At 41.7% G+C, this 21,364-nt stretch overlaps 1 protein-coding gene across 2 annotated transcripts; it reads left to right on the plus strand.

Annotated features, from left to right (window-relative positions):
• LOC122762450 (beta-1,4-galactosyltransferase 3-like) lies at nt 1-18,954 on the plus strand. 2 transcript variants are annotated; one of them, XM_044017636.1, is made up of 9 exons: nt 1-162; nt 1,122-1,260; nt 12,975-13,873; nt 15,051-15,286; nt 15,891-16,078; nt 16,164-16,286; nt 17,325-17,429; nt 17,743-17,924; nt 18,022-18,954. In XM_044017636.1, the coding sequence occupies exons 3-9, from the start codon at nt 13,600-13,602 to the stop codon at nt 18,102-18,104; spliced, it is 1,191 nt and encodes a 396-aa protein (XP_043873571.1). In that variant the 5' UTR covers nt 1-162; nt 1,122-1,260; nt 12,975-13,599; the 3' UTR covers nt 18,105-18,954. The 2 variants fall into 2 exon arrangements, with proteins under 2 accessions (XP_043873571.1, XP_043873570.1); XM_044017635.1 differs by lacking the exon at nt 1,122-1,260.
• Nucleotides 18,955-21,364: the final 2,410 nt, after the last annotated feature.

A 21,364-nucleotide genomic window follows, 5' to 3' on the forward strand; every position in this document is an offset into this window, starting at 1 on the left:
TGACTGTGCGCAGTGAGCACACAACAGCAGCACACAACAGCAGCACACAACAGCAGCTTCAACTTCGAAACACACTCTGAACAAGAAACAAGACGCTTGTTGGAGGGAATCGCGACTGCTAACAGTCTCCTGGTCAACCGAGGAATACAAGCAGCGTTTCTGGTAAGATTTAAACTCTGCTATGTTGTAATACTCGTCAGAAAACGGCACCGTGTTTGTGTGTGCGGGTCATCGTTAGCTAGACAGCTAACTAACGTTATTCATCCGCAGCGGCTAGCTCGGCTCGGCTCAGCTCGTCTCAGCTTGGCTCAGCTGAGCTCGGCTCGGCTCGCATTTCCTTCCACAGCTGTAGAGTATCCGTGTTGGTTCAAGTGCAGCTGTTTAGTTTTGTTTGTGATTATTGACTTTTAAACAGTGTAGTTCAGAGAAGAAACGAGGGTCTAACAGCACGAAGGTTTCTCTTCTTTAAATTCCCAGTTTCTCGTATCGTTTGCTTTAGTTAAACAAGTTACGCAACATTAGCCGACAGCATGCAACCAATTGTTCTTCAAAAATGACTCCTCAATTTCTACTTGAACAACGTGTAAGTTACCGTGTCACTGTTGGAAGCACAGCTGTGACACAGAGAACCAACACCTGCTTTATTAATAGCCGGAAACTCATGAGAGGCTTGACCTGAGTAACGGTGGCGAGGCGAAGACGCAGCAGGAAGCTCTTCCTGCTGCGTCTTCGCCTCCAGCTTCAGCAGTTTTAGCAGCTTTAGCAACTTTAGCAGTTTCAGCAGCTTTAGCAACTTTAGCAGTTTCAGCAGCTTTTGCAGTTTTGCTCACATTCTCCAAAGCAGAACAAAAGGCACTGCGTGGCAGCCCCTCCCCCTTCGATCTGCCTGTTTAATGATTGATGATGAGTAGACTTAGAAGTGGGCGATACGACCAAAACGGTTTCAAATAACTTTATTCATTGTAATGTATGTCAGAAAGACTGTTCTCTCCTGTGGTTCTCTGAGGAACCTCATAGCTACCATGTTAACCCTAACCCTGAATGCATCCCTCGTTCACATTTGGCTCCTATCCACGCAAACATGGAAGGTAAACAATCTTTTTCTTTTGTCGTTTTGAAAGGTTTCCCATAAACTCTGCATCATTTAAGGAAATGTCCACATGAAACCACCAGAATGACTTAAAGTGTTGAACACAGGAAGAAGAAGATGAAGATAGCAATGACAGAAATATCTACAGTAGATGCAAACAGAAGAGAGAGGTGAGATTATGAGTAGTGTATTTGTTGTCTACAGGAGAATACCCAAAACATTTCAGGATATACATTTACAGAGAAAAGAAAGAGAAGAAGATAGAGACGCAGGTGCATTAATAACAATTATCATCATCACTATTATCTTCATCATATCGTCAAAGTTGTGACATTCCGCATTCCAGCTCCTCATGTGACCCTCGGTAAAGGACAAGCAGTTGATGATAACATTAATGTTAGCAGGATTAGCTATATAATACGTAGTAATAGTTATATAAATTAGGGCTGTTGGAATGAATTTCAGGAGTCGAATATAATTAGAATATTGAAAACGCTGTAATTACTATTGAAATGTGTATTTTTTTAAATACATGAGTTAAAACATGGTGACGGGACCTCTTTCTGTGTGAGAAACAAAATGCTTTGCTCATGTATGACTGTGCGATAGTCATGATATAATATATGCCAGTGTCTCATGCGTGGCCCAGTGGACAGAACATAGAACAACCCCATATCAAGTAAAAATCTATTGAAATTTCGAAAATAATAAGGAGAGGAATTTGAATGGGATTATAGAGGAAAATTGACAGCCCTAATATAAATGGTTGTGAACAATCTTCATTTGACACACAAATATAGTGTGTACATACTAGAGATGTAACAATATGAACATTTCATATCACAAAATTATCATGGTTATCAATATTATCACGGTATTGTTAGATGTGTTCAAAAAGTACTGAACACACACACTGAAATCTTTTAACAAAGTTTTATTTAAAAAAATATATTTTATATTATGATGATGATTATTATTAATAATAATTATCATTTGACTGACTGACACACGCACGCACACACACACACACAAGTCCTCACTCTGTGTTGAATAATAATTAGTAAAGTAGCAGCGGTCGCACACAGCATAAAAAAAACAAAACAAACACAGAAACAAACACATTTTGCTCTGCTGCGGTACGTGTCGCCTGCACACACTACTCGCTTTCGCCGATAGCGCCCAATAACATGTATTTTTACAGGAGTAACGTTAGGTAACACTTAACTTAGGTTTCCTTTATTGAGAAAATAGGAACGTTTTACAGACAAACCATGACATTTCCCACTATTCCGAAATCCCGTTTTCTTTTGTTGACTTACCTTCCACTCGCTGAAAAGGTGTGGGTGGTGGTCACGGCGGTCACCCTTTTTTTTTTTGCATTTTCTGCACAAGGGTTGATTGTCCTAGGTAACATTAACACGGCATTAGCCCAAAAGGAACAGTTCAGGACAGTTATAAATTCATTTATGTGACGACTTTTTCAGGTATTAAAGTTGTCCATCGCTACAACAGGATTCTGTCTGTGGTAAAAGCACGAGAGGTTTCATTTTGGTACTGCACCCAGCTCTTAACCGGTAACTGTCCATCGATGCGTCTGGAGCAACCTTTGTGCGAACAGAGACACTTTTGGCGCATTTCCACTGGCTCTACTCTCCTCGCCGTGGCACGGTTTAAGTAGCGTTTCCACTAGCCTAGGCCCTGGTACCAGGTACTATTTTTAGTACCTGCTGAGGCGAGGTTCCAAGTGTGCTTAAAAGCAGGTACTATGCAATGATTGTATTTAGGGACAGCGCCGCTGATCGCGAGAAACAGTCCGCTGCTGCTGTAGTGTGTGGAGTACGTGTGGACAGAAATCAAGCCGAAAAGTGCCAAATTGTAGATAAATTAAAACTACTTAACAATCCTAAAAACTCGGATTAATCTCCAACAACTACAGAAGTGTGCTGTAAAGTCACGAGTCACTCGTGTGTTGCGTATAAAACAAAGTCACCGCAGTTTCACTCAGCCGTGCAGTGATGACTCCACCCAAGTTAAGTAGGTACTTTTTTGTAGTGGAGATGGAACCTAATCGTGCCGTGTCGTGCCGAGGCAAGTAGAGCTGGTGGAAATGCGGCTTTTGTTACAGCAGAGCAAACATGTAGCACACAGCGAGTGTGAGTTACTCTTCCTGCTGTGGCATCTCCTTTTTTTGCTTCTTTCCTTTCTCACTCACATGCACATGCGCACACACACACACACACCCAGTACCCACAAGACCACACCCTCTCCTAAAAGGCCAGACTCGGCCGACAACATTTGCATATGTATGTAATGGGTGGGTTATTTGTATAACTCTAATAAAAGGTCAAGCGCTGCAACACGTATATGTTTTACTGAAAACACTGAAATGACACAAGAAAAAATTTACCACACAAGCTTCAAAATCACCCTCGGTTTAATTGTTTTATTGGTTTTGAGTGGTTTTCAAACTTTTATACCAAGTACCACCTCAGAAAATAAGTATTGAGCTCTTAAAGTAACACCATTGCCACATTAAAATAAATAAGTAAATAAATAAAACGTTGAAATACAGTGGCGTAAATAGGCCGAGCAAAGTCAGCCACAGCCTTTTCACAGGAGGCAGCTTTATTATATATATATATATATATATATATATATATATATATTATTATACTATATTGCTCTGTCATCATCCTCTCCTTCCTCACGTAGACTTCACACACTGGTATAGAGAAGTTAGATTAATATCGCGTACCGTGGTATATACAATAGAACGGTATTTCTGATTGTTTAAGTGTACACAAGCTTCCTCTGATGGTACAACCGTTTGAGAACCATTGGTGTAGATTAAAGCCTTCTTACAACTTGAGTTCTGTATTAGAGAACAGAAGGTTGTTGGGCTAAGTGCATGTACACACTAGACTCCTGTTTTACATGAAGTCCTTTGAGAAGCTATTGCACGGCAGAAAACAGAATGGTGTGGCACAGAGATGACCAGGGATTATGGTTTTTGACCTTTTTTGCTTTAATCATTGCAAATTAAAGTCACATTGCTGTGAGAGCATCAGCTAATGATCATTTAGAATCCTGTGTGTATCACCAGATTCTCCAAATCCTCAAATTTGATTTGATTTTCAAATTCAAGGTCACTATTTGATTCGATTCTCATGTTGTTAGTGTATGTTTATTATATTTTTCCGCATTGATAGACTAGTCTCGGATCATTTTATGCCATGTTAATTCATTCTTATGAAACTTGGCTATGTGGTACCATTATTTGTTACACGCTATGGCCTTATTGTCATACTTCAATGACTTGCTTTATATATTATATGTATATGTGTAACAGTAACTTGTTCCATCAGTAATTTGGGGACAAACTATGAACCAAAGAAAATAGAGGCCACCATTGTCATTCATAACAAAAAACAAGCATCCTGCTTTGTCATCGGAGTAGACTTTGATAAAACTTTCTGTTTAATGTGCTTGGTATTTATTAGCACCATTCACTGCTTGAATGTCATGTTTTCCATCTTAAGGCAGCAGGTGTGATGCTTGAACAAAGACACACACACACACACACACACACACACACACTCCGGCGGCCTGCATCTCGTTAAAAATCACATGTGTATCACATGATTCCTGTTGACCACACAAACATTGAAATAACTCAGGGTTAATGCAAAATGTTTCTATCACTATCAGTGATTTCAGAGAAGCAGGTGAGAGGTGACGTGCTGTGGCTGTCGCTACATAATACAGCATGTTTTAAAGCACTAACACTTGAAGGCCACTGTAAAGTTAGTTTGGAGAAATCAGACAACTGGTGGATTTAAAGAGTAAATGTGTGGAATGTCCACATTGAAACTAACTCAACCATATGAGGTTTTTAAACCGTCGTTTTGGTAATTAATCATGAATACTTTTGTAATTAATCCTCTAATTATTTTATGATTTTGGTTTACAGTTGTCATTTTAATCTCAGTTTTCCACATGAGCTGTAATGATTTGTGTTGGCGTTTTTGAATGTTTAGCCTTGTGGTACAAGCGGTACGGTGCACTTTATTTATTTCTTATTTATTTCTTTATTTATTTGTTTATTTCGGTCATGTCAGTGAGATCACTCATCACACATCATCGCAGTGTAGTTCACACAATACACATAACCGAAAGGGAAAGCGGGAGAATCAAAAGCTTATCTAGTCCCGCCCCCCCCATGTTTGGAATGTACACCCGGATGTGGCTCAAGGAGTGGAAGCAGTGTGTTTGGAAGGATACCACACTGCTCAATCTTTGACTTTCATTGTGTCTTTCAGGGCGGATATTGATACAGATTATCACGAGTTGCTGACTAGATATGAACGGATATTTGAAGCATTTACAGTGTAAATGAAAGTGATTTTGTAGCAGCTCTTTCATAAAGTTGTATGCATGTTGCAATGTTTTTAAAGCCTTTCTTGCAATGGCTTTGCAAAATAGTCGAGTTTCTTTCCATATAATTTAAAATATGAATCTGTCCAGCCCTGAGCAGTATTTAACAATATATCTTAATTTCTCTCTCACGATTATGATAAAAAGAACATTGGCTTAGACTTCAGGGTGAATGTATTTGATTCTGTTGATAAAAAAGGTGACGATTCCAAGTCTTCGTCGTATTTTGTTCTAACAGCCTAAACTCAACTCCTTGCTCCACATTTGTTATGGTTTTACAGCCACATGGGAGATTTCTTGTCTCTATGGTTGTCATTGCTATGGTAGAGTGGATAAGTGACTGTCCCTCATGGTTTGCTCACAGTTGAAAGTGAACGTTACACAATGGAAACTGCATGAGCAACAAAAGGCTGAAAGATTAAAACACAGGAGAAAGGAGAATGAATAATACTCCTGCTGTTGTGCACAGCCGCAGAGGCCTGAACCATCTGTACCTGCATCGCTGACCAGGGCTCAGAGTGAGTTGCCATGACATGGACGGTGACACACCGTGTTATGCGTACGCCTCTTTTCCTCAGGGCATGTGTGCACATGATTTCACTGCCTTGCTTTGTTAGTGTTGACAGTAGAGACCTGCTTAGGTATATGGAATCAGAATTAATATAAAAATATTTCTCTTTGTCAGCACCTGTAAAGATAAAAGTTTATTTTTGTACAAAACTATAGTATTGTGAAAGACACATTTGCAGTCACAGCATCTTTCCACATTAAAGGAGCGGTAGGGGGGTGGGGAAAACATCGACATTCTCAGATGCATTGTGATTCAGACATGGACAATTCAGAATCGATTCACAAATGTCCAGATTCCAATTATGTAAATGTTACAAAACGTAAAACGGGAAAACCCGTACGAAAAGGCGGAACTCTGAAGTGCAGCGCGCCGTCACCCGGACACTTTATGTGGAGCAGCTAACAAAGAAGCATGGAGCTGAGCTACAGCTTAAAGGACATAACATGTCTTTTGGGATCTTCAGTTATTTATAATTGTTCAGTGATTTGTGTCATGTTAAAGTTGGAGGGACATAACGTGTGAATCAAAGTAATATAAACAACTGTGTGGGTTTAAATCCAATCAGAGGTCGAGTTGTGCAGCTGGTGTTGACACACAAACAAAAGCAAGTGTAGTCGCACACACACACATTGACACAAGTCAGTAAACGATCAACAACAAGAATGGCGAGCCCGGTTAACCCTTAAGCAGCCTTCTTGAACTGGAAGTATATCCATGACTTTTCCGTAAATTAAATGTAAGGAAATGTACATTGGACAAACTGCTTCTCCGCCTCAGTGTCAAGCTATTCCGACCTAATGAAATGAGGTCATTAATAGAGATGTTCCGATACCATTTCTTTCCCTACCGATTCCGATACTTGTGCTGTGGGTATTGGCCGATACAGAGCACCGATACTAGTGTGTTTTATAAAAAAGAATATATCATACTACGCCTGCATGACTGTGATATGTTTGGCATTGGTGGTAATGTTTGGCTCAGGTTAAACTCTCTGTAAAACATGAACGAATACAGCAAATGGACAGCATTTATTTTTTACCAGTGATATGTTATTTCGTTTTTCAGCTTTTACGTTTGTTTTGACTCTGGTCCAAACAACGCAGCACTGGCATAGCTTCATGTTTCCATGACAACTGACTGAGAAAGGACGCACGTGACATCATTTTTACATGACTTAAAATGAGTCTCTGAAGTAACGCTAAACTTTAAAAACGGAGGCATACATACGCAGGACACGGGTACGCTGGTTAGTTCATTTAATAAATGGGCCGCTCCAGTTTGATTGTAGGCGCGCTAACGCAGCTAGTGCAGCTAACAACGCTAATGGAGCTAACTGGTAAATATTGCCCCCTAGAAACTAGTTACTTTTATAATTTGTAACTCAGTAACTAATTCTTTTTCGGAGAAGTAACTAATAACTTTTTTTAAAGTAACATTTCCGTCGCTGCCTATATACACCGTATAACCATTGCTACATTACTATAACCATTACATTTACATAACACACACACACACACACGTCGAGACAGGGAAGTGAGAGAATCCTGGACTGATGTGGACTCTAGTGGTGTAAACTGCAGGGGGACGGACTCTGAGGTGTTGCTTTGTGATATTTGACGAGGTTCCACCTATTTGTTTACGAATCGTTAAAAGACAAATTTCTTACCAACAATGCAGTATTACCCTATTAGCCACTCATTTTTGGAATCACAATAACTTTAGTCAGGATAATCGATGTGTAGATGAAGCCAGTTTGTTTTGAACTGAGAGTGAGCCTTGTTCCCTGCATGATCTAAATATAGAACATTTACAAGTCTGCATGTTATTCTCTTGCCCTCTTGACTTCTTGCATTCATTCATGTCTGTCACATTGTGCGTGTGGACATGCCATGTATATGTATTATTAATGCCCCAGGGGCAGAAAAGAAAATGTCCTTTTTGTCAGCTGTAATGTGCCATCAATATTTAAAGCACACTGCACAATATACATTGAGAGCATGGGTGCTGGGCTAAACCTCTGAATGTAGAGAACAATGACATTTCTCCTGTTTCCTCACTCAGTGGGAGAGTGAGTCGAGAATGAGTCAAGTGGCAAAACTGTAGTGTAGAGCAGCTTTGAGGGATCATCTACATAGATAAAAAAACATTTACCTACACAGAGAGATTGTTTTAAATTGTTGAGAGGATGTTTGTACTTCTATGTCCTCCAAGTCCTCTATCTGTACTGTGTAAACCAGATCAAGCACTAAAGCAAACCACGAGACAAGGAAAGGGTTTGAGTTTAGTCTCTGGGCATTTTCTCCTGACAGCTGTGAATATCGAGGTTTTCCTTGTTCAGGGCATTACACTCATTTCATGCATTGGTTGCAATGGTGAGCAGAACTATTTCATGCAGATGCACCAGCACACACTTTCTATGATTGCCTTCTTGTCATTTCTCATGAGGGCTGGGCGATATGGACTAAAAGTCATATCTCGATATTTTTTAGCTGAATGGCGATACTCGATATATCTTGATATTTTAATATATATCGATATATCTCTTATATATTCGATATATCAATATATTAAAATATCAAGATCTGGCCCTGCCCTATTTCCTAACAACATTCAATGATTGTAAATAAGAATCAGCTGCAGGTAACTGTTTATCTTTATTAGAAGCGCAAACAGTGTATGTACACACACACACACACACCCAGAGTGTATATTACTTACTTATATGTAATTGTGTATCAAACGTTACTTTTAATAATAGTTACTGTTGACAACTATATCACATGGTTTACTGTGTGAGCATTAGCGTCATGTTACCTCTCAGTGACGTCTTCAGTGTATTCTTGATAACTGATAGCATTAGCCTGTAGCCACTGTTTGCATTCATTTGTAATGTGTTTGTCAACTAATTCCTCACAGGGATTTGTGTGTTTACACAACTAGCACTCTGATCACGACTCTGGGTGTGGTGGCGAAAGTACACTTAATTCCAAAGTGTACTCGGCGTACATCAAATTTACATTTCTATCCACATGTATCCAAGCTTCTCGAGGGTCAACAACACATAGAAATATTCCCTTGACGTTCAGTTTGTGAATGATGATCTAAAGATTCCAACAGTAAGACAATGCAACCTCAAAAACCTTGTTCCACCTAAACTTAAAGGAGACATATTATACCCTATTTCCCCCATTAAAATAGTTCTGTGGTGTCCTCATGAACATGTCAGTGACATGCTTTGTTCAAAATACCACAAGGATGAAGCATCATAGCAGTTCAATAACCCTGCTAAACCTGCCCCTTTCAGAACGCTCGGTTTTGTGCATGGTCCCTTTATATGCAAATGAGACACAGGCAAACACACACCCACTTCTTCCAGGGGGTTTCTGATTTGTCTTTTTTACTGCGCTCACTCTCTCAGCTCCTGTTCCCTCCACTCCATTCCTCTCCCCCTCCCTCCACTAGTTCTCTGACAATATCAACATGGCAGCGTGCGCAGAAAACAGCAAGAGTGCCACTGTTCTTGCAAGCCGAACAGTGCCGAACTGTAAATCAGTTAAAAACACTTAGGGACAGCGCCGCTGATCGCTGCATAAACAGCTGCTGTATGTGACTGTATCAGACAGTCTGTGCTCCGGTCATGGAGGACGTACTGAACAAATATGTTTGATTAGGACGTGTCAGAATGGTCAGTTATGACCTCTATGTGACCTTTTCTTAACAATGTGTGTGTTTGTACGTCGCTGACTAAATACTGATGTGAAGTGGTGCGAACACACGTTTGCTGACTTTATCCGGCACATTAGCTTCATATATAAAATCCTCTGTAAAACACTGTGCAGCCACCAACAGCACACTTGTCCCTCTGCGTTGACATAATACCGCTCTTCCTCCCTCGCCTGCACTCTCGCAGGGACAAGGTGGAGCTACGGTGGAGCTCTCCAAGTAAACTTACTGGTGGGGCGGTAACATCCGCGGTGAAGAAAGCAAGCTAGCCAGTGGTAAGCTACGAGCAAAACATCAACAGATGGTCACACCTGAGCACAGCCTTGTTCAAGATGTAAGCACAAGGTGGAACAGCCCATCTTATATGATCAGTCGACTGATTGAGCAAAGTTGGCCTGTAACAGCAACACTATCTGACATCTCTGTCACACAGAAAGGAAAAATGCACCTTGATTTGAAACCAGAACAGTGGATCCTGCTGGAAGACCTTTTAAAAGCCCTCAAGCCTTTTGAATGTGCCACTGTGTTCATGAATGCAGAGAAATACACAACAATATCTGCAATACCTCCACTTGTGAGCGGGCTATTGAAGTCCACCCAGAGTGCTGTCTTCGAGCCGGGCCCGTTGTAGGCTTTTCAACTCACAGCCACCAAGCAGCTACAGGAGCGATGGAAAAAGGTAGACTTCCTTTTCAGACACAGCAGCAAACTATTCGAAAGATTCTTGCCTCAGCACTTGACCCAAGATTTAGGAAGCTGAAGTTTCTGTCCCCTGAAGAAATCCTTCATGTTCAAACCAAAGTGCAAGGACTGGCACTTGGAGAGATGAATGTGCAGCAGCCCGTCACTTCCGCCGATACAGCTTCTGCATCAACACCTCCTGCCACTCTACTTGATTCACTCCTTGTTGTTCTTCACTCCTTGTGAAGAAAGGGATGGAGCAAGTGATGATGATGATGATGATGATGTCCACCGTGCCCAAGTAGGGGAAGAATTCCTGTGCAAGAAACATCTCTAGGATGCAACTTGCTAAGAAAGCAGCAGTTCGACTGGTCTTCAACTTACCAAAATTCTCCCACACTACACCCCTCCTCCGCTCCCTTCACTGGCTTCCTGTAGCTGCTCGCATCCGCTTCAAGACTCTAGTGCTTGCGTTCCATGCTACAAACAGATCCGGTCCAGCCTACATCCAGGACATGATCAAAACCTACACCCCAGCCCGCCCACTTCGCTCTGCATCGACAAACCGGCTCGCTGCCCCCTCACTGAGAGGATCGCAGAGGCACTCGCAGAACTCGAGACTGTTCACTGTCCTCGCTCCCAAATGGTGGAATGATCTCCCCATTGACATCCGGACAGCGGAAAGCCTCCACATCTTCCGCCGCCCACTAAGATGACGATAAAAAAAAGAAAGAAAAAAAAAACGTATACATCGCACTTATGACTAGCACTTCATAGTTTGGTTTACTTGAAGCTCTTACTTACTTCTAGCTCTTATTTGTACCCAAATGTTTAAATGCACTTATTGTAAGTCGCTTTGGATAAAAGCGTCTGCTAAATGACATGTAATGTAATGTAATGTTATCTAAGGAAGAAACCCCATTGCAGTGGTGGAAGAACAACCAGGACAAATATCCGATATTGGCCAGGCTAGCCAAGTCCTACTTATGCATCCCTGGCGCCTCAACACCATCAGAGCGGCTGTTCTCTGCAGCAGGCAACATAGCTTCCAAGAAGAGAGCCAGCCTGAGCCAGGAGCATGTAGACATGCTTACATTTTTGCATTGCAATGAAAAAGTTCCTGAATAAAGTGAACAGTGTGTGTGTGTGTGTGTGTGTGTGTGTGTGTGTGTGTGTGTGTGTTAGAGCACCAAGCAAGACCGCTTTAATGTCAATGTTAATATTGAAACAAATGCTGTGGACAGATTGGTAATTTGCATTTTTCTTCATTATTGTGTTATTTATTACATGTTTTTTATTGTTCTAATAGATCAGGCAACCTTTAAACAACTGAAACCTTATTTTGTGCACTTTATAAAAAAAAGGAGCCTTTTCATTTGTGTAGATATATAAATGTATATCATACGTTGTATGTTTTTTTGTGTTATTCAGTTATGTTTTGATTTTCTTTTATCATTTAATATTACTTTTGATAGCTCAGGGACGTTGGAGCAATAACCTGTTGTTTTTATACTTCAGTCTGCACTGTGAATTTGAAATGTTCAGTTTTTGAATAAAGATGCGGCAGTAACAAATGTTTCCTTATTCTTATTAATTCAATTCAATTCAATTTTATTTGTATAGCGCCAAATCATAATATACATTATCTCAAGGCACTGTACATAGACAACATCAAGGAGAGCAGAGAAACACAACAGTTCACACAATGAGCAAACACTAGGCATCAGTGGAGAGAAAAAACTCCCTCTTAACAGAAGAAGAAATCTCTGACAGAACCAGGCTCAGAGATGTGCGGTCATCTGCCTCGACCGGTTGGGGTGAAAGGAAAAATGGGGGACAGAGGTGAGGTGGGGGACAGATAGGGGGGAGAGAAAGGACAAGAGGGAGATGAGGGAGAGACAGAAGAGAGAGAGTGAGACCAGCAGCAGATACACAACAACTGTATCAGGTTATACAAGTTTATACAGTTACTGATATCCACTTTTTAATTATAACATAATAATAATGGTGATGATAAGCGTAGCCTCAAAAACTGGATCTTGATCCTGCAACCTGCATGATGAGAATACAGAGAGAGAGAGAGAGAGGGAGGGAAGGAAGAGACAAGGTTAATGACGTATAAAAAATCATAATCAAATCCTGAGTGTGAGAGAGTGAATGTGCGTGTACCACAGGAAAATCCCCCAGCAGTTTAGTTCTACAGCAGCAGAACTAAGAGATGGTCCAGGTTTCCCTGAACCAGCTCTAACTATAAGCTTTATCAAAAAGGAAAGTTTTAAGTTTAACTTTAAATACATATTAACCGATTAATCGAAAAAAGAATCGACCGATGAATGGATTATTAAAATAATCGTTAGTTGCAGCCCTAAAGCTTTTATAACGGATGATGTCGTATTTGTGCTTCGATGTCTGGCTGATGACAACTGTTAGGCTTTGTTTGCTTGTAGGTGAAACTCTTTGCTTTTTGTCTTTCAGAGAGTCGGTGTGTTCCTGTCCAGTCGGCCTCCTGGAGTGTGTCTCCCTCCTCCTCCATCACCCCTCCCCCTTTTCTTTTTATTTCAGCCTGAATCTCCTCTGAAGACCTCCCCCACAAAATCAACACACACTCACAGCTGACTGTGACTGGTCCACTCGCCGTCAGTCAGTGGCACGCTGTTTAGTCTTCAGTCAATATATATGGATGCATATGCTCGCTTTTTCATGGCACATGTTGTTGAGAACATGAGGGAGAGCAGTGAGAGAGTGAGTGATAGACCTGCAGAGAATGAACTTCCCATGGCACAGGGTGGAAGTCAGTGGTGGTGAAAGAACATGATGTGGGACTGGCATTATTACACCAGGCCAATTATGAATTGGACCAACAGTTAACTTTCAGGCCACTTTCAATTTTATAATTCTTATATTTTTACATTCTCGCACCAAAAGTGCCCGTGTGTGTTTTTTATTACTTCATATTCAGATGCTTGTGTGACTTCCCCTGTAAACCGTAAACACCAGCTTCCATCAACTACGCCAAGTTTGTGGTGGTGTTGGTCACTGAGTGTTAGATCATTGACTTGTGTGACTCTCTACACTGCCTGTGCTCCGGAGATCCATCGCCATGGTTACTATCCAGTCCAAATGGCGCTATTTTTTTATGTTCCTGGGCATCCAGCTGGTGGTCATGGCTCTACTGTCCCGCGAGGGTTATCAGAAGAGAGTCACCTACTTCATCCGCATTTTCCGCAAGCCTGACAGCACGAGTGCATCAGGCCGCAACCACTCTGCAGGAGGCCTCAGTGGAGGGGATGTGTATGCCAACCTCTCACACCTGCCCCGAGCTCATCGCCATGGCGATGACATGCCTTACTGCCCCAAGACTTCCCCTCTGACAGGTGAGCAGTCTGAAGTTTGTCTCATGACACGTTTGTGTTGTCATCGATATGTCAAAACCCACAATGTACATTTATATACATTTGATTGTGTTGTTATTACACAATCAAACAGCAGGATTCTGTGATGCAGCACAATAATGTACAGACACTAACGCACACACACTGATGGCTTCAGGTCAAATCCTCCAATATTGGTGATGGACAATTTACAACACTTGATCTTCATCGAAGTTCTCTATACCAGTGATTGATGTCTATGTGAGGAAGAGGAGGATGATGATGAGAGCAAATGATCTTATTGGGAATAAATTAGGGATGCACCGAAAACCAAAACACCAAAGTTTAGAAATGATTATACCAATTCTGTACCATTGTTTTGGTTTTTTTTATCTCATTTTGTCGTCATGACTGAGACTGTGTGTGTACTTACCTCACTAAAGTCAAGGCATTGCAATTGTATAGATTAAAATTCATGCTTCAAACAATAAATCAAAAAAGAATCTATGAAAATAATGAGGAGGATCTCGTCAAACATCAGATGGTGCGGACAGAGCAGCCTTGTTTCTCTGCAGCGCTCCTGCACTGTGGCTTCTCCATCTGACGCAGACCGTGCAGCTTTATCCTCCATCAAATCACTGGTGTGGAGTTCATCATCTGTATTGAACAACTTTGGCTTTTGCACAAAGAGACTTTCCAGCATTTAACTGTTCCACCGTGTTATTGGTGTTCAGACTGATCTGAGTGGGAACAGACGGGCGTGTGCTGGCCGCAGAGTTCACGTGTCGTCAGTGTTCGCGTGTCGTCAGTGTTCACATACGTCGTCAGTGTTCACATACGTCGTCAGTGTTCACATACGTCGTCAGTGTTCACATGTGATCTTCACAGGTGATGACAGCTGATTTCTCTTCACAGGTGATGACTGCTGATTTCTCTTCACAGGTGATGACAGCTGATTTCTCTTCACAGGTGATGACAGCATTTCTGACAGCTGATCTTCACAGGTGATGACAGCTGATTTCTCTTCACAGGTGATGACTGCTGATTTCTCTTCACAGGTGATGACTGCTGATTTCTCTGGTGATGACAGCTGATACAGGTGATGACTGCTGATTTCTCTTCACAGGTGATTACAGCTGATTTCTCTTCACAGGTGATGACAGCTGATTTCTCTTCACAGGTGGGCCCATCCATGTGGGCTTCCCGTCAGGGCTCAGTCTGGCAGAGGTTGAGAGGAAGAATCCACTGGTGGTACGGGGAGGACGTTACAGGCCGCCCGACTGTGAGGCGAGGCATCGCACCGCCATCATCATCCCTCACAGACACAGAGAACACCACCTCAAGTTCCTGCTCTATTACTTACACCCTTTCCTGCAGAGACAGCAGCTCAGCTATGGAGTTTACATCATTCATCAGGTGAGTTAAGCTTTATTTATTTACAATCTTGATTATTATTATTATTATGCACTAGAGCTGAAACAATTCATCGATGAATTGATTATTAATTGATGACTAAATTAACAACTACAACTGTTTTGATTCAAAGCTTTTTTCGTTTAAGCTTCTTAAACGTGAGTATTTTCTTCATTTCTCTGCTCTGGAGAACAAAGAAATCATTAAAAGTGCATCGTTTTGGAATTTTGGATTTGAGAACGTCATCATTTCCAGGTTTTTGAAGGTTTTCTGAGATTTTATGAACCAAACGATTCATGGACAGATTTTATCGATTATGAAAATAATGGTTGGTTGTAGCTCCGTTATGCACCGAGTTACCGACATAACTAACAACGTTATCAGTGGCCTCCTGAAGTAGTACAACCTCAAATAAACAGTTACAGTTAGTTACAGTTTCCATTCACTGATCATCTCTATGCTGTATGAACGTGTGACGTGTCAACATGTGTGTGTTTCCCTGCAGGCTGGAAACACACACATGTTCACATGTTCATACAGCACATGTATGAACGTGTGAACATGTGTTTGTGTATGAACGTGTGAACATGTGCTTGTTTCACTGCAGGCTGGAAACTACACGTTCAACAGAGCCAAGCTGATGAATGTGGGTTTCCGTGAGGCCATGAGGGAGGAGGACTGGGACTGTCTCTTCTTCCATGACGTGGACCTCATTCCAGAGGACGACCGGAACATGTACGTGTGCGACTCCAACCCTAAACATGCAGCAGTCGCTATGGACAAGTTTGGCTACAAGTAGGTCCTTTTTTTTGTCTGCCGACATGTTGTCTCTTCATCTGCTTTCCATGGTCATGTTTATGTGATTTCTCATTCTATACAGGCTTCCATACAAGATGTACTTTGGAGGCGTGTCCGCTCTGACTCCACTGCACTACCTCAAAATGAACGGATTTCCCAACAACTACTGGGGCTGGGGCGGGGAGGACGACGACATCGGACTCAGGTGAGAAGGATCTACTGCTCTGATTTGTGATTACTGACACAGTGACATGTTTTATAATGACTTGAATGACTTTTTGTATTTATTTAAAAGGGTAAAGAAAAGTGCACATGTGGCTCCAGCTGTAGTTGAAGAGCAGTGAGATCACAGATAAACATGTGTTTGTACTCGACACATCAAAGGAGAAAAGTTGAAAGGTTTCGCTATGGAAATTCGACCATTCGCCACGAAACAGGAAGGGTCCTAAAACTTGGGCTCCCGACTTGCGTGGGGACGCAAAGGCCCTGTTGCAGTCCTAGTTTGGTGTTTTTGATATGAATAGATTCATGTTGCGTCACAAATAGTATCATGAAGTATACTTGTGATATCATGATGCAGTATTGTGTTTTTATTTTTAAGCTCGTGCGACCGAACGGTTGTTGTTTTTGACCGTCTTTGGCATCCAGGTTGTTTGAGTTTGACACCCCTGATAATGGGTTCATCTGACTTATTACTGTTTCAAATGTGGCGTGTTACTATAATGGAGTTTCTTTAAGCTGTTTTTATGTGACCAGGCTCTCTCACTAACAAGGATTATTAATTTAGTTATTTGATTTCATTTAACCAGGGAAAAAAAACACATTGAGATAAAAAAAAGTATGTCCTGGCCAAGAGTTAAAAGTACAACAATGTCACAGCAGCCATACATACTTTACTAAAACAACATATATCAAAGAAGCCATTTTCACGATCACAATCACAATCAATAAAACCCTAGAAATCAGCAGAAGTTCATTCCAGGCAAAGGAGCAGCTGACGGTGAGAGAACATCCTGGGAATGAAGCTGATAGAATCCAGGTAAAAGTCAGCAGGTAGGAGAAGATGAGAATCTCTGCTCATATAGTAAACAGTGATGAGTGAAGGATCACAGTGTCGAGGGCACATACTCAAATCATCCTGAAATCAAACCTTTTTAGCAACTGATTGATATGGAGTAAAAGATTCATCACTTCAAATAAGATCTCTGTGTGAAAGAGTGAACTGTATCCCTCTTCTTCTCAGAGTGACTCTGGCAGGGATGTACATCACTCGTCCATCGCTGCAGGTCGGCCGTTACAAGATGATCAAACACAAGCTGGACAAAGGAAATGATGTGAATCCCAAAAGGTACACACACTTACAACATGCATACAAACATGTGAAGACTGTAAACTTTACTTTGATCTTCACAGGTTTAAAAGACGGTAAAACTCTGCTTTGATCTTCAAAGGTTTAAAAGACAAACTGGTTTGATGTTCAGAGGTTTAAAAGACAAACTGGTTTGATCTTCACAGGTTTAAAATACTGTAAAATCTGCTTTGATCTTCCAAGTTTTAAAATACTGTAAAATCTGCTTTGATCTTCAAAGGTTTAAAACTGTAAACTCTCCTTTGATCTTCAAAGGTTTAAAATACTGTAAACTCTGCTTTGATCTTCAAAGGTTTAACATGCTGACTAAAACACGTCACACCTGGAAGTTGGACGGAATGAACACGGCTGAATATGAGATCATGTCGAGGCACCACCTGCCTCTCTACACTAACATCACCGTCCACATCGGCACGGAGGAAGGTCTGCATCCTCACGCACCTGCAGCTCCTCCCAACAACCCTGCAGCTCCTTCCAACAATGCTGCAGCTCCTCCCAACCCTGCAAGCTCCTCCCAACAATGCAGCTCCTTCCAACAACCCTGCAGCTCCTCCCAGCTGTGCAGCTCCTCCCAACAACCCTGCAGCTCCTCCCAACAACCCTGCAGCTCCTCCCCACAACCCTGCAGTCAAAGCAGCGGCCAAACACAAGTGACGCCTCGGTCCTCGTGTTTTATGGTGACGTTATTTCAGCAGCATCATCCTCTCACTGATCCACCACAGTCAGTGCTGCTGATCCACCAGAGTCGGTGCTGCTGATCCACCAGACTCATTGCTGCTGATCCACCAGAGTCAGTTGATCTTCATGCGCCCTCTGCTGGTATAAAACATAACTACAAAGTATCTGGAGAAAGGAAACAAATTAAATGAAGGACATTTTTGTTTAAATTATTAATGACAATTCTAGATTACTGGTGAATTTATGGCATAATTCGGATTATTTCATGGACTCTAAACTATACTTGGTCCACGTGTTGACAGGATGGTAGATGTCAGTCGTCAGCTGTGAGCCTCAGTCAGAAGTGAAGAAGCCTCTTGAGTCCAGTCGCCCACAGCTAACTAAGTAAAAATGTGTAACCAAGGAAACAGTTATGGAAGCAACGATCAGCAGCCTCACAGATGAGTCTAGTGCAAAGTTAAATACAATAACTTGTTTTTCTTCTTCAATCCAAACTGCTCATATTAATCCAGTCTTTATCTAAACCTGATCTAACTGTGAGTGACAGTGCTGAAGATGAAGAAGACGAGCTGCTCTTTGTACGTTAAGCTTTACGGAGAATCAAATGGACGTGACTTTGTTGTCTTTGTTCCGACATGACTGATAATTCTTCCAAAGGAAACCACAGCAAAAAGCAAAGGCTAAAAATTGGACTCTATGAGTTTTGTATCTATAGCGCCGCAGTCGCTGCTTAAACCTTGTGATGCCTTAAAACCCTTTGATTCACATTTACACGTGTATGTATATGTATATGTGTGTGTGTGTATATATATATATATATATATATATATATATATATATATATATATATATATATATACATGTATACATCATGTAGCTCACACACTGTGACAGATTTGTCTCAAAGACACTGAACGTGTGAGTGATGGTGTTTTAGTGAGAACTAAAGTCTTCTACTTGACTTATTTTTTGCCTGCGTCTTATTGAATACAATGATATTAGTGAGAATCAGTTGCTTATATTCCAGCACATCCACTCTCACACTTTTTAAACAAAAGGATTAGATGATTGTAAATTTGCCTTTAGATGAGCTTGTAATTCACATTACAGTGGAAAAGAAAGATAAATCTGCGATTGCTATTGATGTTTTGCTTCTGCATTGAGGTCATGTGACCAGATTCTTGCAGAACACAGACATGTGCAGATGATGACGGTCTGTGTCTAGAAAGCAGAATTTTTCCAGTTCATTGGTGACCTCTGTTCTTTCGTCGTTCACAAAACTGTCACCAGTGACTGAGTTTAATTCCGTTGATGCTCTGTAATGAAAACGATCTTTGGGTCATTGTGGTAAATGCTCAGTCACTGGTTAACAGTGCATTATCATTTTCATATGATAATGCACACAGTACTGCCCTCACGCACAAACACGGTAGCATCTTCATATCATGACAAACAGTGCTCATGTTTGGTGAAGCAGAAACTAAACGTTCATCTACTGAGTCGAGTCGACTTGATTGAGATCGAAGAAGTTCATGAAATCACCGTTAGTTTTTGATGTGGAAAACCTCAGCAGTCTGAACATGTGACTTTATCATTTCATTCCACTCTCTGTAAATTCTTCAGCACAGTCCAGAGTTGCCTTAAATGTATGAATAAACAGATTCTATCAAAGTAAATGTTTCTTCTGTTTGTTATTTTTAGTTTTGTGGGACATCAGGGACGTTGTATAGTTGATGCGTCTGTCAACTAACCTTAAAACACTTGAAATCCTGGACCTGGTTTAAATAGTCGGGACTTTGGGGATTTTATGGATCCTCATAAATAAAGGATGCCATTTTCACAATGGTTTAGCGGCGTCCACAGCTGCATGAACACATGAACTGGCGTCAGTACATGTTGAACATTCCATAAAATATGAGGATGGTCTTAATGACGTGGCCAGATGGAGGTCTGTGGTTTGATCTCTGTGAAAACCACGTTCAAATCCTATCTCGTCCTGTTTGTTGTGACATGTCGGACGCTCGGAGCAAACCACTGCCCAGGATCATCAAACGTGGCAGCTTTGCAATCACAGCCGGTAAAACAGAAGCATCGAACCCATGCCGTACCATCAGAAGCCTTTACTGTCAAGAGATTCATTAATTGTCTAATTGTTCTAAGGTAAATAAAGTTTCACAGAGGAAGAACATTGAATTTCCAGGTACTAGAAAATACGTTCTTGGTTCCATAAACTTTCACCAAAATGCTTCAGTGGTTTGTCACTGATGAAGACTGAGAGATTAGAAAGTATAGAAGGTGGATCTTGTCCTTTGAGTCAAAGCAGATGAAGCTTCTGTGTTCAGTGGTTTTAATGCGGAGGGTTAGGCTGCCCCCGCTGCCTCCTCTGTCTCCTCTGCCTCCTCTGCCCCGCTGCCTCCTCTGCCCCTTCTGCCCCACTGCCTCCCCACTGCCTCCTCTGTCTCCTGCCCCTCTGCCCCACTGCCTCCCTCTGCCCCTCTGCCCCTGCCTCTCTGCCCCACTGCCTGCCCCTCCTGCCCCCTTCTGCCCCACTGCCTCCTCTGCCCCTTCTGCCCCACTGCCTTGCCTCCTGCCCCGCTGCCTCCTCTGCCCCCTCTGTCAGTTCAGCCGGGTCTTTGGGAGTGCTCGTTTTCGTGCAGTTATTTATAATAACACTACACTAATGATAGAAATCACTTATATGAACATTAAAATATTATATAATGTGTATTATGTTCTGAGAGTGGACTGGTTCTGAGTAGTGAACCGGTTCTGAGGAGTGGACTGGTTCTGATTAGTGGACTGGTTCTGGATGGACTGGTTCTGAGACTGTTCTGAGAGTGGACTGGTTCTGATTAGTGGACTGGTTCTGATTAGTGGACTGTTCTGAGAGTGGACTGATTAGTGGACTGGTTCTGAGTGGACTGGTTCTGGAGTGGACTGGGTGACTGGTCTTGAGAGTGGACTGGTTCTGAGGAGTGGACTGGTTCTGATTAGTGGACTGGTTCTGTGGTGGTGGACTGTTCTGAGGTGGACTGGTTTCTGAGGAGTGGACTGGTTCTGAGTAGTGGACTGGTTCTGATTAGTGGACTGGTTCTGAGGAGTGGACTGGTTCTGCATCAGTCTGACCAGCGTTAGAATATCATGACAATAACATGATTGATTTGACCAGAACAAATGAAAGCAGTAATAAAAGACTCGCATAAGATTGTCCCTGGTGGCTTGCCATACGAGCTGGA

The sequence above is a fragment of the Solea senegalensis genome, unplaced genomic scaffold (assembly GCF_019176455.1).
Source record: "Solea senegalensis isolate Sse05_10M unplaced genomic scaffold, IFAPA_SoseM_1 scf7180000015688, whole genome shotgun sequence".
In the NCBI taxonomy this organism is placed as follows: Eukaryota; Metazoa; Chordata; class Actinopteri; order Pleuronectiformes; family Soleidae; genus Solea; species Solea senegalensis.